The sequence below is a fragment of the Amphiura filiformis genome, chromosome 11 (assembly GCF_039555335.1).
Source record: "Amphiura filiformis chromosome 11, Afil_fr2py, whole genome shotgun sequence".
NCBI lineage: Eukaryota > Metazoa > Echinodermata > Ophiuroidea > Amphilepidida > Amphiuridae > Amphiura > Amphiura filiformis.
The window spans coordinates 27,647,213-27,671,615 of record NC_092638.1 but is presented as its reverse complement, the minus strand read 5'-3'; the positions used below and the strand labels follow the sequence as shown (position 1 = coordinate 27,671,615).

Here is a 24,403-nt window from a genome sequence, read left to right as displayed (position 1 = left end):
TGGGATTGAACAAACATGAGGTAAACTTACGAAAATTAGCTCAAAAGTTATGCTGATATTAACCAATGATTACAGTATTATAGAGATGTAAGTGGACTGAAGTGACTTTGCAAGGAACTGCAGAGAAAATATAATGTGAATTTGGGCTATAAAGTCTCATAAAGATCTGAAAATAAATAAAAGTTTGGAGTAACAAACGCCTGAAGTCAGACAACTGCCTGAAAACTTGCCTCACCAATTATTTGAGCCGCATGGCATGGGTTTATGACAGTTGTTATTGCATGATCACCTGACAAAGATTACTGTAAAAGTAGAAATTTTCGCGAGGTTCTTATTTTCGCGAATTTCGTGAGTGGACATAAAATCGCGAAAATAAAAACTGGCGAAAATAACCTTTTGCATTAGGTTTCTATTGTATCAATATCAAAACCGCAAAATTTAATTCTCGAGCTATTTACAAAATCGTCAAAATCGCGAAAATATCTTCTCGCGAAAATATTGACTTTTACAGTAGATGGTTTAAGATCCACTGTACACTTACGTAGGATGCAATGGCCCTGAAAAAGGAAGTGGTGTTCGACCCTAAAACTGGTAGCTATACTGCGACCTTTTACAACCATCATGTAGCGATTCTATAGCGCAGAGGCACTTCTTTTCATGGTTGCTGGCCTAAAACTAATGGTTGAAAACAGGAACACTTTGATGCGAGATTGAAAAAAAAACCATGGGTACACTTAACTTACCAAACAGAGCGCAAGAGTGATAATAATACTATTAACATATAGATTTTATAGTATTATTTGTGTAACATGACATGATTTTGCCTAAAAATAACTGTTGAAGTGTGTTGTTATTGCAGTGAAGAGCATAATATATCAAATTACTTTTTTATCAACGATCCTAGTATATACAAATTGTCAACAAGCACCATCAAATTTGTCATTCAAATGTCCTTTTTAAGGCAACAAAATAGAAAATAAATATAAACCTGAATATAAAGTCTGCTCAATTTCTAGTTCTATGTACAATATGCTAACAATGCGTTAACAAATCAAATACAGATATACAGGTTTAATCTCATAGCTTATGAGCACACTTGGAAAATCTCTGCAATAAACTAAAGTCTATTCAGTATAAGATGACACATGGTCCTGTTCTTTTTTTCACTTAAAGGCCCATTCAGTGATTTGCTCATCCGGACGATCGTCAAAATTCAGATTTTGGTACCTTTGTTATTGTCATAGATGTGCTAACATAGCCTGCGAGTGGTTCAGCCGAAACCCATGTATTTAAGACAAAATAAGACATTTTACATTAATCTGTAATTTAGATACTGACAGTATCTAAATTAGCTACATGTATTTGAATGGGGCTTTAACTTCGTCAGTACTGCTGTTTTCTTTGTTTTTGCCTAATTTGTCATTTCAAAAATACATGACAATTTGAATGACTTATCCTTCACTTTATTAAAGCAATTTATAAACAATTTTAACTTTTTTACACTTGCGCTGGGATCTTTAACTACAATTATATATATTACAAAAGAATATTTTCAAGTTGTGGCAACATTCACTAAAGCTACCACATATTTTCCAATTGTTTTGTATGCCATTTGACCTTTGACTCCCCTGGGGACCCTGCATACTTTCCCAAAGGTCATGTGCCATCTTATATTGAACAGACTATAGAAAGCAAGATTCCTTAAAAAAAAATGCGTACTTTGAGAAGAGTCAAGAGCGGAATAAAACAGCGACACTGAGTGGCTGCTTGATCGATATGTTGGCAACAGTAGTAAGCCCTTCCCATTTCCCATGATGATGGCGAGTGTGTACTTGACCAAAAGGATTCTTGCTTCCTAATTAAAATTTATGTTTATTCCCAGCTTTGAATAGGCAAGTCATCTTTCTGCATGACCTCTTCCACACCCCAACCCCCACCCCAGTTCTAAGCAAATGCTTCAATTTCCTAACATTGATTTTCAAGCTCTCATAAGATGTGCAAGTCATCTTGCTGTATCTTGAGCTCTCCCCTCGTGTACTATTTAACAACCCACCCATATGAATTCTAAGCAAATGAATCAATTTCATGACAGCGATTTTCAAGCTCCCATAAGCTTTGAGATGACCTGTTATGTTTTAAACAAATATAAAAATAAACAAATTCTGCAAGGAAGGCAGCACTATGCTACCTTTTGCTAGCCTTAGCCATAGCATCATGTACAAACCCAAAGGCGTCCTCCTGGCCTTTCTTCGTCCTCTTCTCCTTTTTATCCTCTTCCGTTTCCACAAAAGCAAAGTTATTCATCTGCGGTTTCTTCGCAAGACTTAACGGCACTGCCGATGTCCCACTCAATTGAGTCTGTGACAGTTGCGGGAACAGTCTTGTGATATCCTCCATGCTTGTATCCTTTGACGCATGTTGAGTCGGATTGACTGGAACAGATGATGCTGAAGATGCAAGACTTCGATCATCCTTATCTGATGTTCTTAATTTGGTTAGAGGATCAACTGATGCCAGAAGATCATCAACGTAAGAAGTCCTTGACGCAACAGAAACAGTTTCCATCTTTACCGGTCCTCCACCAGGTCCGGTTTGTACCGGCAAAATGCAAGAATCCGATGTTTTGTGTCCACTAGTTCTGTTGCTGACTAGAACCGTATTGATTCCAGATTGAACTGGTTCCAATGTAGTTTGTTCTGTACTTGACAAATCGAGAATAGTATCCAATACAGTTTCTTTGGCACTGGAGGAATGTTCTAATGTCGAAAGTAACACTCCATCTTCAGCACCTGTTAGCACGTGGTCGTTTATATTTTGACCTCCAGATTTTCTCCCTAAATTTAATAAAATGTCATCTTGGCAAGGATCTTTGGGTTTAGTTCCAAGCACACTCTGTGGCTTACTATTTGTATTGCTGGCTGCTCTGATCCCAAACGGATCACCATCCTGTCCTACTGATAAGTCACATTTCTGTTGTCCAAAACTCATACCAGAGAACAGTGAATTAGATTCAGGTCTCGTCTCTGTTGGGTTTATCTCTGCTTGATTTGCTAGCATCAAGGATGGCAATGCCTCTTGTTGGGGATGATTTGCTAGCATCAAGGATGGCAATACCTCTTCCTGGGGACTTATTTGAACCAAATTGTGTAAAAGTTGAGTTGTTGTTCCTTGGTGTAAAGGAGATGTTCTAGATGTTTGAAGTGTCTCATTGGCTTCAAGTAGTAGTCTCTCGAGTTGTTTTGATATCTGCATTGAGAAAGGGGAGAGAATGATTTTACAATGACATTTGCTTAAAAAGTTACCTTTTGCAGATTGTGATAAATTAAATCTTGTCAACCAGAAAAAACTCACTTTAGTTGATGTTGTCACCGATGTTGCGGCAAAAACCTTTGGCCTTCAGCTATGTGGATGATTTAGGGTCATCCGAGGTCATTCGATGAGGAAATTCCTTGATGACCCGATCCCAACCATGTGATAGATTAACTCTAATGCCCCCGCTCCTGTTGAGGGATGGTTGTTCGGCTCATACCCACACTGCTTCTTTGACTCATTGTTCAAACCAACAGGGTTCACGGTCCCAAATGACAACATTGTCAATGTCAAAACAGTGACCACTGCCCTCAAGATGTTTATAAACTTGGTTAGGATTGGGTTGAGAAGATTTAATTTATCACAATTTGAACTAATCCCAGACTGTGTTACCTTTGGCAGAGTCTTGGTTATCAGCGATGCAGCTTGTCTTCATTCTGCGTACTGTATAAGTGGTAATTTTCGCAAGGGTTTTATTTTTACCAATTTGGCGAATAGAGATTATGCTGCGAAATTTAACAACATGCGAATATGACATTTTGTCGTATGTGACTGCATTGTTAAGGCATGAATTTCGCGAAAATATAAACATGCACAAAAGTCTTCTGTGTTGGAAATTGCAAAAATAACCACTTGTATAGTATAATGAAAGACAGAGATAAAAAAAGACTAGTTTGCGTCTGACGTCAGAGCAAAGGCACGCCGTGATTGGTTGCCGACCTGCGCAGTACGGCATTTTCTGTCCAGTTGTCAGAATTTCAGACGCGAACTAGTCTTTTTATCTCTGTCTTTATTATAGTGTTTACAATCCTCTGGTCACATGACCACCTAATGATTAGCTAGATACTATCAATGTCTATCAGGTTTAAAATGACGGAGAATTTTTGGAAATAGATCATAAAAATTGACAAAAAGATAATACTCTTTTCCCAAAAATTCTTGTTACAAATCAATATTTCCAAGTGGATTTTGGCGCGATGTCAACATAGGTGAAGTAGAAATGCTGCCCACTATTGCATAAGTTTAGGCTAAGTTTCCACTCAACAAAAGCTTGCCTTTATTGCTTGTGCTTAGGAAAACAGCTGAAAAAAAAAAAGAAGGAAGGAAAAAAAAGAGTTACCTTTTTGGCTTTTGCCTGTACCAGCCTGTCTTGACTATTAAGTAATAATCTGAGATTGGTTTGAAGCATCTCCTGAGCCTTCTCCACAGAAACTAAATCCTCTCGGATGATGCCTTCAATTGCACATAAGCTTCTCTATAATGTATAAAACAATAAAACAAGAATTATTTGGTACCGATCTTAAAACATTCCTTGAAGACAAGATTATATCCCATTTTAATTATTTATTTGTTCATTATTCCAGAAAAATACAGTACGGTACTGCTTTTTTTTGGATTAAAAAAATATTATCCTGTATTGCCAAATGAAACCGCTAATCCTAATCCTTCGGATAGAGCTAACTGGCAATAAAAGTCAAATTTTAATACTTGGCTATTTGTGAAAAAAGGGGCCAAAACCATTTTTTCAATCAGGTTTTCAGGCATTTTTTGTATGCTGTGACAATCAAGCCCAAAGACTTGTACTAAGACTAATTTCAGGTTATGTATTCTAATTTTTGGACAACACATTTTATAATGTAATTTATAACCAATTTTTTGACGAAACCCAGACACCCTCGACAAAAACATTACAATAGATTGGTCTTACAATAATACATAGTTTTACAGCTGCCTGTATCAGTAATATAGTTGCTCAAACTGTTTTTGTTGAGGGTGTCTGCCTTTCTGGAATTCTGGAATTCTACGGTATTCTATTTCCAGGTGCCGATTGACATTTTTTGACTGTCAGTTTCATTTTCACCATTATTTCACAAATGAGCCAATTATCAAAGAAACAAGCCATTTCTGATGATCCCATATGTCCATATTGTCCTGAGCAATGTGTGAGTTTGAAAGCAAAAAAATAATAGCGCTCAAAACGATATAGTTCAAGGTTGCCCCGCAAGACTACAAAGAAACAACAGCACTCAAAAACAAAAGCGATTAAGCTTAAACTATAAATTAGCCCCTAATACAGGGCAGGGCCTGAAGAACGAGTGAAATTAAGGGCTAAAAATAAAATGGGTGACAGGCTGTCTCCAAGCATGAAATGAACACATTTTATTCTTTCAGGGTCCAGTGAAGAAATAAATAGTACAGGTGCCTACCATCTGCATATTGTGTTGCGAGTTGTCTGGCAATTTCTTGTCCAAAAGTTCTAAAACTTTCTCACTGCTGGATGTTGCACACCTGAAAAACAACGACACCAGAACAACTTGTGAATTCTATCATAAGTGATGATTATACAATGGATCTCTCAAGAACGGAAACTTAACTATATGTGACCATCCACCACAAAGTGGTAGTAAAGTCGGCTCTAGGTCATTTTCTGTTTATTCCAGATTTTGAAAGAGTTCACTTTCAGCTTTAAAATGACACGTCAACCAGCTTCATCGGACATCTGAAAGTGAAGTTATGGTTCATCAAAGGTCAAATTCCTAAATTATTTTACATAGAAATCCATATACTGTTTTTGATTTATCTCAAAATGGAAAATGCCGACTTTACGACCAGTTTGTGGTGGATGGGCACATATGACATGCATATTGGAAATTTCTGTCATTTAAATGTCCACACTTTCCTTCTAGCTCATGCCAAAATTACATTTATAAAAGTAAAATATTGAATTGAAGTATGTAAAAAAGTATAAACACTTTCATTCAAATTTACTTTACTCAAAAACATTTGATCTAATCATCAGATACGTCTTACAATCAAGGTACACAGGCTATACCCACAATGCGGGACTCAATGTCGCGTTTCTGGACAATGATCACAGTCCCTTCAGATTTTATATTTTGACTTGAACATTTTTGATTGTTGTTTGACAAAACACATTGGAGGACTTCAGTTAGGTATGACTGATATGGTCATCTGATTTACTTTCCTGGCAAATAAGTTTGAGTGGTTTCAGGTGTTCCTTAGTCTTGTTTGCAGGCTTCAGGAGTGGATTGTAAACATGATGTGCCCCCACTCTGTTTAGGGTCTTGGTGATGTTTCTCCTTATTTCCATTGCTTTGCGAACTTCTCTAGACCTTTCAGCTTGCGTTTGCCTAAGGATCTTTTATTCTTCCCAGTCTATAACATTATAGGCCAGTGGAATGTGATTTGAAATGGCCAATTTTGTTGGTTCAAAACCACTCAAACTTGTTTGCTGGGAAAGTGGATCAGACAACCATATCCGTCATACCTGATGAAGTTCTCCTATGCGTAGCACGAAATAGTGTAGCAAGTGAAAATTCACTTGGTTTTGGTTTATCCAAAATCCAAAATTAATTTGTTGAACAAATCTGACAAATCTATTCAACAAAAATATTTTGACTTGTTTACAACACAGACAAGAAGTAAATTGAGGGCAAATAATCCTTAATTTGCTAGAATGACTTTCTTTGGCATCAATACTATGAATTTTACCGCCATTCTTACCTTTTTGAAAATTGATTGAGCTCTTCCCTTGATGGAGTTGCTTTGACATTACTAAAGGAGACAAAGTCTTCTACTAACTTGATTTCTTGCGACCAGTCCTCTACAGCCACTGAGGCTAATCTGCAATAAATAAATTGATTAGAGGTTAATAACTGCGCATCGGTTATTTGTATTTGGAGGGCATTGAGAAAAATCTAAACATTTTGCCTTTGGAACCGAGCAATATCCCGAGGGGCGTAGGATATAGAGGCCGTCAGCCTTTCGCCATCTTGTGGGTACAAATGATCTGTGTGTTCATGCGTCGGACACTACGCGCAGTGCGCAGCTTGCCACGCAGCTGTTATCGCGTATCAACGCGGTGATTTTGCTGCTCACGCATGGGGATCGAACGACCATCGCAGCGTGTACCCATAGACATACCACCTAGACCTGTAACTGCCCATCCCTAACCATGGCAGTAGGTGAAGCCACGTATCCAAGGTGATTTTGGTCGGGTGGTCGGACGCGGAGAAATAAGCGTTCATGTCTGGAACGAAAAACGCGATCGCTTATGCGTGATTGCTGCGCCGTTATCGCCCGCGTCAAACGCAACATGTTCTGCAGACGCGAACATGTCTGCTTGTTTGCGTCCGGGTTGCGTCCTTGTCAAAATCGTTGCTAAGCAGTGTTGACTTCACTACGCAAACCAAAGTTATAGGTCTAGGTTCTTGTTTGTCTGGGCGTGTACCCACAAGATGGCGGCATATGACGTCACGCTGACGGCCTCTATTCCGAGGTCCAAAGCAAAATGTTTAGATTTTTCACAATGCCTGACATATTACCGATGCAAAGTTATTAACCTCATTCATAACCGTCACTTTAATCTCTTCACCTTACAAAATAACACAAAATTTTGCGCAAAAGTTTATGAAGTTGGATGATTTTTAGATCTTCCCTTTCCAAAAATCGATCAGGCTTAAACAGGACGACCAATAACAAAAGTGCGTATCACAATCTGTGCAAATATGGTAGCACACAATCCAAATACGGTAGCCAGCGCGCACGCAGTTTGTTCGACGCACAACAACATGCAAACGCCGGTCAATTGTGTGCAACATTGGAACAATTACGCATTTTGCGGTCAATTGTGAGATATTAATGACCTTGATTTGCGTTCGCGATTTTCACAAATAACTAAATGTGATTGGATCGCACGCATCGCGTTTATTAATGAGGTTATGAATTGCAATTAAAACACTGTGTATTTATGTCACCAGAATATAGCTGCCCAACTGCCACAATTTGTCACTTTCACGCCTATCCACTCACGTTCTTGCAGGATTTTTGTGATACTTTACTCACACCTATTCACCATTTGCATGGATCTGCCAAAACGAGGTCCTCCCCGCAAACGCATGTGCAAAAAGTGCATTTTTGTTTCTTACACTTTTCTAGCATGTGCACGGCAATTAAAGCACACGTTTGACAGGGGTACGTACACGCAACACATGGATATAATCTTGTTTTGTGATGACCGTGCGATTTTGACAACTCTTCCTACTTTGTACTAGAGCCAACCAAAGCACGTATTTGCATTACATGCGAGCGCATACAATTTGTCGTGTCCATACATGCTTACATGTTGAATTCATTATTTTGCAGGAAGTGGCTAAATAGTTGTTTTAAGGTCGCTTTATTGTTGATATCAACAAAGAAATCATCAATCTTCTTGTAATGTTGAGTGGCAATGACTAACTGACATTCCTTGATAAATAATCATGTGAATTAGACGACATTTAGCTTGTTTTCATTTAAGGGATTTAATCATGTATGTTTCGTTGTTGTTCGCCACCATTTAAGTCAGGTCCGGATGCATCTGCATGGTTTGCGAAGTAAACCGCGCAAAAGGTGGTGAACAACAGTGAAACATGATTGATTTACCAACTTTTCTCAAGAAACAAGTTGCCTCTTTCTATCAATCATCTCTTGAATACTTCAAAATAATTTATAAACAAACCATCTGGACCCCACAGCATCGTGGAAACAATTCTGTAACCATGTAATCTGATTTAATTGTCCTTTTCGGTAAATCCCATAAGCCTTTGTGAGAGAGATGAGTCATTTGACATCACGCCGATCTGCACTGATGATTTAGCGAACATCATTACTGCACATTGCAAGTCAGCGTTGCGTCAAATGACGACATCTCAGGTGTACTCGCAAAGGCTTATGGGATTTACCGAAAAGTCAATTGTGTATGTGAAAGTGTTTGTGTGCTTGTTGAAAGACTTACTTTTCAGACATATCAGTACTAGCACCACTTTTCTGTCCACTGCTATCATTGCTTCCATGAGAGCCAACATGGTGATCTGCTGCCCAGCTGCCTCCAGGCCTATCGGATGATCGATTTGAGCTCCTATAATCAACAAATATCAGCATTCATCACTGTCAGTTATTCATTACATCTGCCTGATCATCACAACACATATCTCTATTAATCTTCCATTATTCTTATCATGCAATCCCAAACGCGGACAATTTCTGATTTTTTAACAATTTAATGTGTCAAAATGTTGCTTGCTTCCTGATTGAGTCATCCGTGTAACATTCTTACTTTGCATGACACTATAGTGAATTGACTAGCAGTAGAAATTTGAACTGAAAAATCAGCTGGCTAAAGGCTGTCCAGGATAAAGTGACGCATGACCTATGCCAAAGAGCATAGATCGTACACAACTGGGGCAATGGTCATGTTGAACATACTTTAGTTGGCAGCGATCATTTAAAGAAAGATGGAACATGACTTTGGACAGAGTGTATGAGATAAGAAAGGTTACTGGATGGGGTCATGTTTTACTTTATACTGAACAGATTATAGTCACCTTGTGTGCCAGTTTCACATCCTGAACAGTCAATGAACTTAAAATTGTGGAGAACACAAACAATATTTTCCATTTAAAATTTTAAAAATATATAAAAAAAAACCTACTTCACCACATCAAGTCTATGAAGCACATTCACTGACCATTAAGATTTGAACCTGGGACCTATGATATCCCAAGCAGGTGCTCTACCTATTCAGCTACTGAGTCTGCAGTGTATTGATATTCTATTACCCTCATGACCCATTATTCAAAATAATGAAATTCTTCGCATAGCAATATGCTTGGTTATGCGAACAATATTTCTGTGATACGCGCTGTCACGTTCAAATACACGCTCCACCTTGACGTAAAAAACCTGAAATATTTGAGCAATAGTGATATTTATATTTTATCTTTAAATTGCACTATTTTGTGGTAACAGAATAGAAATAAAGTGTAGCATTATCCTTTACACCCAAATAATGTGTCCTCGTCTGCACCTCACCCATTATTTACGTTTTTTAGTGCCTCGGACACATTATTTGGGTGTAAATGATAATGCTACACCCTTTATTTTTTAATTATGTAAAGCTTTCATCTTCATATGTACTCTCTTAAAGAATTACCTTGTAATCGTGTCCCATCTGATTGTATCGCCTCAGTAGAATCGCCCACATTCACTGCCTTATAATTATCAGCAGTTACTCTACCGTATTATTACTACGGTAAAAGTGCGGACATCTTTGGCCTTTGACTTGTGCTTTGAAATCCAGTGATTGGTCGATAGTCGCTTGTTTGTGTCCTGCCGTCTCTGTGATCAGTGCTAAGGTTTGTTAAATTGCTGGCTAGCTGCTCAACCCCACCTTTGATCACTTCTGTTAGGGATTCTGGATTAAGATTTTATTTAAAAAGTTAAGTTATTTTTAGTTTTTTCCCAAATTTTTATAATTTATTCCAAGGACAAAGGAGGGCTCCAGCATGTACAATAGCTTGATGTTCACATATCTTGTTTAACCCATCTGGAGCAAGTCCCACACTCTTGGTGCCTGCCCTGTAATGGGACAGGGCTATGATTTTAAAGAAAGGGAAGAAAGAAGACAGATAAAAAGACACAAAACCTGAATGCTACAGAAATCACTCTACCACAATGGTCAAATCTCAATAGCTCATCACTGGTGTAAATTCAGCTTGGGAGATGAAGTGATTCAAATAAATTTTTTTTTTAAATATCACCCTTTAACATTTGTGACACGATCTGGTCCATGGGGGCCCAAATGAGGCATTTTTGAAAATTGAGTTACTGTAATTATTACATTTTACATACAATAGGCTATCATTTACTAAAAACACCAAAGGTGTAGCAAACTTGGTTCTAAAGATAGAAGTTTTTTGATATCTATTTTCTTTAGTATTTTATTGTTGTTTTACTCCATATTTTTACCTTTATCTCAGTTTCAAACGTGCCGCCTTTGGCCCACATGGACCAGATCGTGTCACATTGGAATTATGAAAGACATCTGTTTGCTTTTGAAACATACATACTTGAAGAAGAAAATTTAGTGGAAAAATTATTTGATGGGTTTTAAAAAGTTAGTAAACTCACTAGCAGCATGTGGTTGGTGAGTAGGGGAGTAGCCAAACCCTTGAATCTTGCTTGGGTCAACAGCAGATTTCACTTTCCCATCACCAGACCTCTTGGGACTCTTAGGTTGCTCTGTGTCAAATAATACTTCAGAAAGTTCCTGTAATTAAAAACAACATATTGTTATTACGGACATAAATTTTGCTTTGAAATTCTTGTTGAAATTCAAAAAGGATACAGAAAAGGAAAGTTTTATTATCTCGGATTTTATTAGTTAGGAGAAGGCAATTTAGCAGAGCAAATTTTTTTCTTTACACATTTAGTCTCTGCGCTTGACTGACCCGGGCAGGGAAGAAGCACTCAACTTAAATGTTGGTAGGGGTGTGCGGTGACTGAGAACTGATTTTCGGGCAAAATAAGGGGAATTTCAACATATTCTTTTGGTCTAGTGAACTAAACTTGGGCCAAAATAAAGGCTGTGGAGCAAAGAAATTAACTTTTTTTTCCAATCTAAGCTAAGCTAATCTACAAGTTGAGGCTAAAGAACTGGTACATGATCCCCACATGTGGGTCTACAGTTTTCTCTCTTAATTCCTTCCTTCTTTCCCTTCCCTTCGCCAAAAAGCCCCTGGGGCATTAGGATTAAGAAACATTGATATTATTTTCACTTCCCATTTTATAACAGACCAGGAGAGAAGGGTTAGCTTTGTAACCACACTAGTATACAAATATTGACTGCTATGAGGGGCATGGTTAAAATTATAGGCCCAAGGTGATCTCAAAACCATGCCTATGGCCCGAGGCGTAGCCGAGGGACATAGTCATGGTTTTGAGATCACCGCGGGCCTATAATTTTAACCATGTCCCGAATAAAGCAGTCAATATTTGTTTTATATACCGAATTAATATAGCTTTTTGTCATCTGATTGGTTAAAAGGCCTATTTTATTGTTCATAGGCCATGGTAAAATTTACAAAGAAAGTTTTTCGTTATGAACCGATCGCGTCACCGCAACTGGCAGGCATCGCGTTGGAGCCGCGTGCGTAATGCGAACACGCCATCGCTGCGTAATGCTTGAACACGCCATCGCTAGCGCCGATGATGTGAAAATGACTATTCCCGGGAATAGTCTTTTTAAAGATTATTGCCGGGAATAGTCTTTTAAAAGACTATTGCCGGGGAATAGTTCAGTTTTACGTAATTCTTAAAAAGGAGGGCATAGCTAATTCAATGACTGCACTTTTAACCAATCAGATGACAGGAATCTATATATGAGGTATATAATTACATCTATAGCGCGTCATTGATATTTTGGTTTGTTCCCTTACCATAGCGGCTTTCCTTACTGCAACATAAGGGGCATTCCCATGCAATAGATCTGGATCACCACTGTATTCTGAAAACAAAATAAAAACTTCCTTGGGTTAAGATCAAGAAATATGTACAAATCCAATGCAACTTATTGTCGGGTCTCATACACCTGCTGCCGAGTAAGGGTTTTATGCAGCATATCGTCAGCCTGCTATGCTAAATGCCTACGTCATTTTTACATGTTTCTCATTTGCAATTTTGATTTTCTGAGTAATAAACCCATAATACATCAAATTTCAAGATGCATTTTTCATTAACTTGTGGAATACATCAAAAGAGATGTATTCCACAAGTTAATAAAAATGCGGCTAGAAATTTGATGTATTCTGGGTTTATTACTCAGAAAATCAAAATTGCAAATGAGAAACATGTAAGAATGACTTAGGCATTTAGCGTAGCAGGCTGACGATATGGGTTTTACTGTGAGCATGCGTCTTATACAAACAAATATTTCACAATAACCTTTGTAATTTTGGTATGTGTCGAATGCAATAATGACTACAATGCAGCTTATTTCCTATTTCCATAATTCAGCTTCTGTTTACTTGCAGAGTAACAAATAATGTGGTGCCTACAGTTTGTCCACTCTCAAGTACAAAGCGACAATGCGCGCGTATACAGCGTGTAAACAGTGCGCAGTGCTGCGTCTCTGCTGCAGGTATGCTTGCCTTCCAAGCCAGCACAATGCATGCATCTGCGTCGGTACTTTGTACTTCAGAGTGGACTGACTGTAGCCCAATGAGACGGTTGGCTTGAAAAATGTTTTTTAGTTGCGGGCAAGATAATAAATTCGAATTTGCAAAAAAAAATGGGTCAGTTCGATGAGTGACAATAGAGCTTGATGAAATGCATAAAACTTACTGCAGGCATTCTGTATTCCCAGTGCTTGTCTTCGAAGTCCAATCTTGAAATCATTGTGGCCATGTTCTACTACATGCTTCAGAACTCTCAGAGCCTAATCAAATAAAACCAAAGATAAAATTAATCTTTGATGCACCTGTTATGTATAAATGATACTCCAATGGGCTAAATCCACACTACCCCTGTGGAAGATTTAGCTAAAGTCTGCCACAGAGGGAGTATATGTTTCTAATAGAATCGACAATTGGGTAACTTCCATTTGAAATACTCACTCCAGTTGTGGAAGATATAGGTAAAGCCATAATACAGGGGGAGTATAAGTTTCAAAATGATTAACTCTGACCAATTATATTTGAAAAACTTACTCCCACTGTGGATGGTATTTCCAAAATCTTCCACAGGGGTAGTGTGGATTTCAACTGGAATAGCCCAATCCATTCAGACCAAAGTCAGGAATTTCAAAAATTGAGTTATTGCCAATACTAACTTGCTCAGTACCTAAGCTTACTAATGCTGAAGTCCGCAAGTCCCTAGTTGCAAAATTATTTACTTTTTGTACTTTGTTCATTTTGCCACAATTTCATTATTGCCAACCTTAGTCGGATTGGATTAGATTGTATCACATAGTGGACTGCTTTTGTTCTCAATTCTCTCAGTTAGGGTTGTTCCATCAATTGCACTTACCCACTTCTCACATATGTCAAAGGGGACACCCTCACAAAATCCCTATTGGATTGTATATGGCCTTTGAGTTCCAGTCAATTTTCTCCATGTAGAAAACACAAATTTGCGTTTCCTTTTGTAATTATTGGGAATTTATTCCCCTGTTAAGAAATCAAACTTTTTGAATTGTTTCACCAAGAGGTACATTTGTTTTATGCCATGTTTTTTGATTTCCCCCATTGAGTACAATGGTAAGTGTCCCCTTTGTGTCTGAGTGCGCAAGATGGAACAGCAAAATCACTGCAAAAACAACCAATGAGATGAAGCGATAAGGGTTGTAGCTAGGACATTTTTAGTGCTGGGTGGCATTTGATGAAAATCTTGCATATTTGGAAATTTGTTGCAAAAACTGATAAAATTCTTGACTAATTCAACAAAATTGTTCAATTTTGGTTCTGAATGGTGGACTCCAATGGCAAACTTGCAGCTGAGTGGTGGGCTCTAAAACTGAGTAATGGGCTCTGCCACCCACCACTGCTCACTGTAGCTACAACCCTGGAAGCGATCTATCGCAAGTGACGTCATGACAGAATGTTGAGCAGTAAGGGGCGAAGTGGAAAGATGGCTATAGACGGAGATGTCCACCTGTATGCAAAGTATTTTCAGGCTCACAAGATCAGCTATGGGTAACTTTGGGCTATTCCAGTTAAAATCCATACACCCCTTATGGAAGATATGCCCTTAAACTTCCACACAGAGAGTGTGAATTTCAAATGGGGGTTACCTGAATGTGCGACTCCACTTAAAATCTTCACCCCCTGTATGGGAGATTAAGGCCATGTCTTCCATAGGGGGTGTATGGATTTCAACTGGAATAGCCCAATTGACCCAGTTATAATCCGAAGAGGTGCTTTTGTCCAGAGCTGTATATTTGAAGATTTCGCCAAATTAGATTACTTCTAAACACATAAATCAGTAAATTTGAGATCTCAATGCTACTGTTCAGCCCTCAAATTAAGGATCTGAAGGGGCACGGCAACTTTTTAGGGCAAATTGATAATTGCCTTGGATTTTCACAGCAATTTGTAATATTTCAAGAGGGCATCATGGAAACTGTTGAAAATTTGAGAAGGGCACCAAGGCAATTTCTAATGAAGGGGCAGGGCTGGGGCACTGACGGCAACTTCATTAGAGGGCACGGCAAGTGACTGCCTTGGGTAAAGGACATATTACGTGCATTACGGCAGTGGGGATGGGCACCCACGGCAAAATGCCATGGGTGCCGTGGGTTAATTCGAGGGCTGTAACTCAGGATCCTGAGATAGTATAATGATGGGGCACCGACGGCAACTTCATTAGAGGGCACGGCAAGTGACTGCCTTGGGTAAAGGACATATTTTGAGTGCATTACGCCAGTGGGGATGGGCACCCACGGCAAAATGCCATGGGTGCCGTGGGTTAATTCGAGGGCTGTAACTCAGGATCCTGAGATAGTATAATGATGGGGCACCGACGGCAACTTCATTAGAGGGCACGGCAAGTGACTGCCTTGGGTAAAGGACATATTTTGAGTGCATTACGCCAGTGGGGATGGGCACCCACGGCAAAATGCCATGGGTGCCGTGGGTTAATTCGAGGGCTGATCACTAGGATCCACAACATGCTCATCTATCAGGGCACAGTTCTTTAACCCCAATGCATTTGTACATTCATTGAATGACCTTTGAAAATTTGGGTACAAAACTCATACTCTACAACTTGAGGTCAAATTTTGCACTATGATTGTTTAATTGAGGTTATTGAACTATGCCATTGGGATGAGATCATTGTGGTCCATTCGAGGGCTGCTACTGTTAACTTACTTTGACTTTGATATGGAATGAGGATTTCTCCAATCTCTCCACAAGAAAACTCAACAGTGATGTGCAATATCCAGTTGACACATAACTCAGATCTACAAACAAATCCAATCAGGTGTACAGTAATGAAGTAAACAGTGTAAATATGCATTAAGATTGACTGAGTTTGTCAAGAAACACAGTATTTTGATTAACATCCACAAAAGCACTGTGTCAATAACTTTCTCTTGCTCTTCATTTTACACCTATTTCAATGAAATGAAATGGGTAAACAAACAATCTTAAAAGGGCATTTCGTGATCCACAGCCTCATCCCCCCACTTTTTTCAAAAAAAGTTGAGATTTTTATACCACTGGAAACCTCTGGCTACATAATGTTTATGAACCAAAAATTTCTTGCAGATTAATTCGTTTAGCAAAAATATCGTGAAATTTGAATGTCACGGTCTGGTATACCAGAATGAAATTACAACAGTGGCCTATGGAGCAGTGTAATACACATAATTATGCATAACTTGCAAACGCAAAATCGGGATCAACTGAAATTTTTGGAATAAGCTTTTTTCGTGGATATCTACTGAAAAATGTCATAAAAATAGGATGCTAGGATCACAAAATCCTCCTTTAAGCTAAATGTAGGAAATGATGGAAGAAAAAGAAAAGGATGGCAAAATAAGGGAAGAGGAAGAAAATGAGAAAGGAACTGGCAAGAAAGAAAGAGTTGGAAGGATTTAAAAAATTTTTTACAGGGTCAGTAATTCGGCAAGAATCCGAGAATCCATTCTCCCAAAGATTCTCGTCAACAAAACTGCAAGAATCTAAATGGATTCTCGTAAATATTCCATTTATCATACAAAGTTATATGGCCAAAATCCATGGCTTCTTGCAAAATTCCACTGGGAGGATCCAAAAGGATTCTCGCACGTGGTTGCAAATTTCTGAACCTAGGAAGGCAAATAGGATGGTAGAAGGAAGAAACTATGAAGGAAACCGATTAAGAATTACCTGAGACTTCCTTGTACAAGTATCCAGGTGTGGGTGTTTCATCATCACTTGTCGCTTTCATCAGCATTGGCCACTACGGATAAAGAAAAATGTATGTTTATACTAAACTTTTTTAGAAATATGTCAATGGTATCTGAAAGAAGGACAAAACCTGCAAACAACCTGCATACATCCGGTTTGTCTCAGAACATTTCAGACCATAAATTAATGCTTGCACTTATGACACAAAATGCAGCACACTTGCAATTTAAGCAACCTACATGTATCAACTTTAAGTGTGAGTAAAACTGGCTACATTTTAAATACATATGGTACCAACAACAGGGTACCAGTACATAATCCAATAATACATATTACCATGCTGGGTTATATATGAAGTTTAAGTAAAAATTCAATTTGGGAGGCACAAAATATGGCAATCTTTTCCACTAGATCATATATATGCTATGTGGACAAAAACTGAGTGTGTTACAAATTTAGGTGCGTAAAACACTCCCTACACGGCTGGCTGCATTTAGCCATAGTTTACAATTATAGTAGATCCGTTTTCTATGGATCTATATTGATCACATGGAATCCTTTGTGGTGCTGTTTCAACATTATATTATTATACTATCATACTCGTGTGAAAATTTAATGGTGGCTACTGGCTAGAACCGTGATGTTGACCCTGAAGGTCAAAAATTTGGGACTAGCAAGAGCAACCGCCGCATCGTAAATTGAGAATCGCCAGAATTTTGCCACCATTAATGTAGAACATATTATGGATTGCGCCTTTATAACATTGTGGAAGTATGCTCTTCTCGTCAAAAGTTTCAGCAATTTAAAAATCTTTTCCTGTAAATTTCTGACGAGAGCGTATTTTAAACACACATCGCGTAATACTGCGTTGACTTGAAACGCATTTGTCTCCGATTGGATCTGCTGTTGCTGAGTGGAAATTTATGAATGACTTTTGCACTGTACGTATTGTTTACAGCTCCAACTTTGCAACACCATGATAGTACATGCTCGTCAAAGGTCAACAATAATTAGGTACGGTATAAGTCTTATATAATCTTTCACTTAATATAAGGAAATCTGAAAAACATTATAATACAAATTCAGCATGTCAGCTTAGTTGTTCATGTCATGCCATGATGTGCTATTCAGTTTATGGCAGAGAAAAACGGCAGTTGTTTATATTTGGAGTGCGTACACATGGAAGTGGGGTTCCGATTGCCTAATCATCTGACAATATGTCAATTATAAGATAACAACAGACAGATAATTTGATTGGCCGATTAATCATCAAAATGTTGGCCGATTCTCTCGGTCGGGTTGTTCCATCCAGTGCACTTACCCATTTCTCACGTCTGTCAAAGGGGACACCCTTGTAAAATCACTATTGGTTTGTACAGGGCCTTTCTGTTCAAGTCAATTTCTTCATGTCTAAAAAAAGTCTAATTTGCTTTAAAATTCCTTTAATTTTGTAACTATTGCGAGTTGATTCCCTTCAGATAACCCTTTGTGATAAGAAATAGTCCAAAACAAAAATGTTTTGTAGACTCCTAACCAGAGGGATCTTACCTTTCGGTAAGATTGTCCGTTGATGGAGTCTCAAACTTTTTGAATTGTTTCACAAAGAGGAAGATGCAAGATGGAACAGCCGAATCTCGGCAAAAACAACCAATGCCTGGGATGAAGCAATCTATTGCGAGTGACGTCATGCCGACCGACAGAATGCAGAGCAGCTTGAACATTACTAGTCTTATTACAAGACTGCCCACCCCAACCCTAAACTCCGTAAACGAGGACTGGACTCAAGTCTAGCAAGTTGCATCCTATTCGGTAATTGTACCAACATTACTCGAGAACTCTAGCTTCAAATTTGCACACAATAGTTACGCATTCGATGCTAGAGTGCTTTGCTATCATTTTTCGGTCGGACAGCGGTGCAAGTTTTTTTCACCAGAGGCAGAGGTTATTGATTCTGTTTAATGTTGAAATTTGGATGAAAGTTATTTCGATGAGTCAACTGTATCTTTTGAGCAAGATTTACCTATTTTGGACAGTCTAAAATTTTTTTGCTGAAGTGTAATTTTTAGTTACTTTTTTGATGCAATCACTGCGCCTGTCTTGATCGGCTGTGTTTACTTCGGAACTTCCATTGCGCGATATTGCTTTTAAACTCCGTGTCATGCTTCAGCATATCCGACTAGATTTTGAATGCAATGGTCTCTAGAATGTGAAGTGAAGCTATCGGAGAGCAAATTCTTGGCTAGACTTCTCGAGCAACTTGAACATAACGTTGAAAATGAAGGGAACTTATACATGTATCAGTGCCGTACTATTACGCTGCCTTTTGTATTCACCGAGGACAATTTCGACCTCCTCGTTTGTTTACAAACAGAGAGGTAGACAAAGGGCCTGTCAAATCTGTTCCGCTTGTCCAAATACTCAAGTATCAAAAGGATGGTCCACAATAGAGTGATTCACGCAACATGAATAGGGGATTAAAAAACTGTGAAGTAGGACCATGTGCTTCTTTGTCCAATTTGGCATCAAGATTTCGAATGGAAACAGTTCAGACCCAGAACAGGATCATGTCAGAAATGAATATTTTGTTCTGGGTCTGATTATTCGGACTAGTAGTAATACATGTATATAAGCTCCGGCCGGCCGCGTATATGTCGTTCATTTATCAAGGAACTGCCGTTTTTCTCTGAAACCAAAAATAATAATATGCATAAATAAATAAGCTTAGAGGCAATGTCACTTTCAAGTCATGCAATAGGTATGACAGGGAAACCTCAGTTAACACATTTGCTAGTCAGCCAAAATGGCCTAAACCGGCAATACAAATTTACATTGAAATTTAAAAGAACCGCTTGCTCAAGGAAACCTTCATAAATATGTTGTCTATACTTCACTTGACCCAAATATATGACTTTTTTTTTTTTTGGTGATGAGAGACTCGCACAAGGAATTTCAGAGAGATTTTGATAGCAGTTCCATTAAAAAAAGCTGTATCGTCATGAGACTATGATCTAGAAACACCCCCGTAATGCTGTTTTGGGAAATTTTGCTAGCAGAATCTTTTTGATGATTGAAAGTCAATTTTTGACTAGATGTAACTTTGCTACGGAAAGTGCTATGACAAAAAGGTTTTCAGTGTTGGCTTTCTTTACTCAAGGGCTTTAATTTGATATATAAAATGATGCAGTTTGATGGCAAATTTGAATTCACCTGGCATACCTACATCGGGACCTACATTAGCGAGATCAGCGCATACGATGATTTACGCATTTGTATCTGTTTGTATGTGAAACTTAGTGAAAACAACTCACCATTTCTCATCCTTTCAAAACTCCAAATACAATAGGAAATTATTTTTAGAGAGTTTAAAGATGAAATTTTCCGATTATGTAAAGTTTTCCACAAAAAAAGAACATTAAGCATGTTTTTTAATGTCATGAACTTGTTGAAGTTCAGGAGTTACCACCGTAGCGACTCGATCGACGGGACGCCATTTTTTCGTCTGCTTGAAATGTTGAAATGGAGCAGAAGGAGGTCATTACACCTATATTACACCCATATAATATGAAATTTTAGAGTATTTTGAAGATGTTTGTGGTCATTCTTCTGCAGAAATCCATCGCGCATAGATGCATAAAGGAATACTGTGATGACCAGATTTGCAATTGGCCGTGAAAATACGACAATACAGGGAGAAGTGGTGAGGTGGCGGTGCACGTGTTGTTCCTGATCGGGCTGGCGCCGGGGTGGGAGATGTAGCGCATATCGGGTCATGTCGTATGTGGTAAAATGCAAAATGCACACTTAATTCAAGTGATATTATTTTTGTTACTACTTTTAATCAACTCTATACTTTAAGAATCTGTGTAATTTTTAAATTTTTTTTTTCACTTCCTTTGTATTTTTTTTTTAATACTAAAGTTGAGTAGTGTCAGATGAGGTTGACAAGTAAACTAATGCCAATGGCACTGGCAGAACATGTTCATGTGTTGCATGGGTCACATTAGATTATGATTACATATTCATTTGTTTATTTTTTTAAATTTATTCCTTCATTCATTCATTCCTAAATTTACTTGTTTATTTACTTACAATATTTATTTATTTCTTGGAGGCAATAATAATGCTGCATTGTACGCACAAAATTGACTCACAAAAAAACCCAGTAAACTTCACATGACTTTAAATAGGCACAACCTCCCCATATTTTAAGTTATAGAGCTGATTCTGGCACCATTGTCTTTATTTTTTAATGCCATTTACATTGATACCAGATTTGTAAGTGTTACTTGTAAAAATATTCAAGTGCTAGACAAATAAATCCAGGGTACCATAAACAAAAAATGACAGACAAATTCTGCTACCCTTCAAAACTTCAAATAGGTTTAACTCTACACCCATCGAATGTGTGTCATCAGCCCTCAGATCGGCCCTCAGACACACACATACAGGCATAGAGTTCTGCAGTAGCAATAAGCATGTTTTGTTGACATTTTGTGTAATGTTTACATCCATGACAGTTCTACATGTAATACCATCATCAGACAACTCATACAAAGGATGTCAGTTGGCAATCTTAATGTTATGCAATCAAGTTTACAACACTATCACTCTTACAATGAGCAAAAAGTCACTCAGGTACGCAATTCAAGGACCAATATTGATTACCTGAAGTGGCCTACTGCAAATGACCAGATATAACCTTTCTCATTTTCATGTTATTTTGCAATTTAACAAAACCATGTTTTCCTTGATTTTGGTATGAAATTGAGCAAATATAATTAATTGTCATGTCAATTTGGAGTTATTAGGGGCAACTAAAACTGATATAAGGTAAGTTTTATATGTTTGGAATCTGTATTGCCTATTCTGAAGGAATTATTGCCATGTAAACAAACCATCCCTTGGCCAATATGGACATGGTGTACAGCTATTCAGTACACTGTTTTCCATGGGTGACTGTAGGAACCCATGGATTCGATCCATGTAGTTTAACTCCCCATACTTGGAGATAGACTGGAACTCAGTCTTCCATGATAGTCGCATTTATCATTTGGTCGTTATATGACTATCAGGGAGAGACTGAGTGGTTATGCAATGTACATGGAGGTGCATCCTTTAACGTGTTGGTTACGGTTTTAATTCATCTTCGTTAGCAATTACGCACACTTACTATTGTACTGAAATTGTCTCTAGTCGTATATGAGGTGATTACGGTTTCTTCTTGTTGATTCCATATTGAAATCAGATGATTATTTCTTACACATTTAGGCATGAAATCGGTGATCGCGCCGAATTTTCACTCGCAGCAGTCGTCCATGTTTATCGCGCAATGCAATATGGGAAGGAGGGGGAAGTTACGATTAGCATATTCATGATATGGGAAGTCAGAATTAGCATATTCATGATATTACTAATTCCACTCGGCTATAGGGGAGGTAATTGACTTGATTGACAAATCACCCAGACGGCGTAGGGCGATCCCCATTGCCGCAAAAGCATGTAGCATACTTATTAAGAAGTGGTAGGGTCCACAGCAGTGCTCGAATTTCGGCGGCCACCACTGCCATTGCCGCTGTGCCCTTTCATTTGGCCTTAATGCCCTGAAAAACAAGAACTTTACGCGGCCACAATGGCCTTGCCCTAATTTTGCAGTGGCCAGTAGCATTTGGGATCGAGTCTCGGGTCGGGAACAAAAAATGCTCTCGATTCCCGGAAGTGGAATCAATTTAAAAGTAGCCCTTTTATTTTGTATCACAATTGACTGTAAAGCTTAAGCTTTCATACAATCGCAGGTTACACTCAATCATTATGATCACACGTGTCGCTTCCTCCAGCTTCCTCGCCCATAAGCGAAATCACAACGGAGTTGCCAGATCTTTTGCCGCACAAAGCGCAGCAAATGCGCTGCAGGCTGCACACAACAAAGTTCATCGATATCGGGCCACATGTTCCCTTGCTGACGAAAGCGCCCAACACGTGTCTCCTTAGCGGGGTTGGCAAATATGTTTTTCAATCGTTCTGCAACAGGTAGAGATCCTGTGACATCCTGCAATTTGTTTATCGGAGATTTATTTTACGTATTTTTGCATGATTTTTTTTTTCTTCCGTGTTTTTTCAGCGTTAAAAAAAAATGCTGGAAAATAAAAACGCTGACATTTTCATGCCTGAATGTATTCTAATAACGAACCTGGAACGAATATGAAAATTGAAGCTGTATTATCATTCTAATAACAGGTAAAAGTTTGACTGTATCACTGCACCTCCCAGGTGTTTGTTTCTGTTTATTTACATACTCATATTTCACTGAATGAATCATGAAATAAATAAATAAATAAATATATATATAAATAAATGAATGAATCATGAAATAAATAAAGAAAGAAGAAATAATGGTGGATGGATGGATGAGCGAATAAATATATGAAATAAATAAATCATGGCCTCGGTGCCCCCTAAAATGTTAAATAGCCTAGGCCAAGTTGGCCTGCCCTAAAAATAACGAAATTTGCTTTGGCCTTGGTGCCCTGGCATGATGGCCTCGGTGCCCCCTAAAATGTTAAATAGCCAAGGCCAAGTTGGCCTGCCCTAAAAATAACGAAATTCGAGGCTTGGTCCACAGTCTCAGAGACCCGGATTGAACAAGGTCATCACATGACCATCAGTGTTGAATTATTTGGCAGCTTCGCCGAACACTGCGATCACGGCAAAAATATGAAACTACAAATTCGTGTTTGAACAGAAAGGATTCCGCAGATAATGGTAAATTTAGAATCATTGTAGACTATGAAGTCATTAGATAGTCGATCTTTATGTTTTGGTGTGTTACATGTTGTTACAAAATAGGAATTTCCTCAACAAAACTCACAAGCAATGTCAACAACTTCCACATGGAGTAATTCGTGTTGTTTATCAGGGTCATAGGTCATACGACACCAATTTGGTGTCTTTCCGCGCCTCGGAAAATGGCTTCTATAGTTAGTGACTAACTTGGAGAGCTGTTTTTGGTACCATTGTCTAAGTTTCTTAATGCTCTTTACAGTGATACCAAATTTGTAGATGTTCCTAGAATAAACCTAAAAAGTGCTGTCCTCGCTACCTACATGCAAGTTCAACTCATGAACTTGAAGTTGAAGTTCAACAATGTTCAAGCATGCAAGGTCAAGGAAGCTTTAAGCCTTTAAAAGTTACAAATAAATTGTCATTTTACTGACGTTGAGTACCATAAACATAACATATAGTATAACCGTTCTGTAAATTATCTTTGATATTATCCAAGGTAATAATAATCACGACAAACCTTGTTAACAAAAGCAACTTTTTCTACCATGCCAGACAACACAACTTTGCCACTGAGCGCTGCCATC

At 38.3% G+C, this 24,403-nt stretch overlaps 1 protein-coding gene across 1 annotated transcript; it reads right to left on the bottom strand.

Annotated features, from left to right (window-relative positions):
* Positions 1–2,174: 2,174 nt before the first annotated feature.
* On the bottom strand, positions 2,175–24,401 carry LOC140163611 (AP-4 complex accessory subunit tepsin-like). Its single transcript, XM_072186926.1, has 12 exons — positions 24,337–24,401; positions 17,019–17,091; positions 16,017–16,108; positions 13,492–13,585; positions 12,588–12,655; positions 11,281–11,419; positions 10,413–10,564; positions 9,107–9,243; positions 6,835–6,954; positions 5,517–5,598; positions 4,430–4,564; positions 2,175–3,246 (listed from the first exon to the last, which is right to left on the bottom strand). The coding sequence occupies exons 1-12, from the start codon at positions 24,364–24,366 to the stop codon at positions 2,185–2,187; spliced, it is 2,184 nt and encodes a 727-aa protein (XP_072043027.1). The 5' UTR covers positions 24,367–24,401; the 3' UTR covers positions 2,175–2,184.
* Positions 24,402–24,403: the final 2 nt, after the last annotated feature.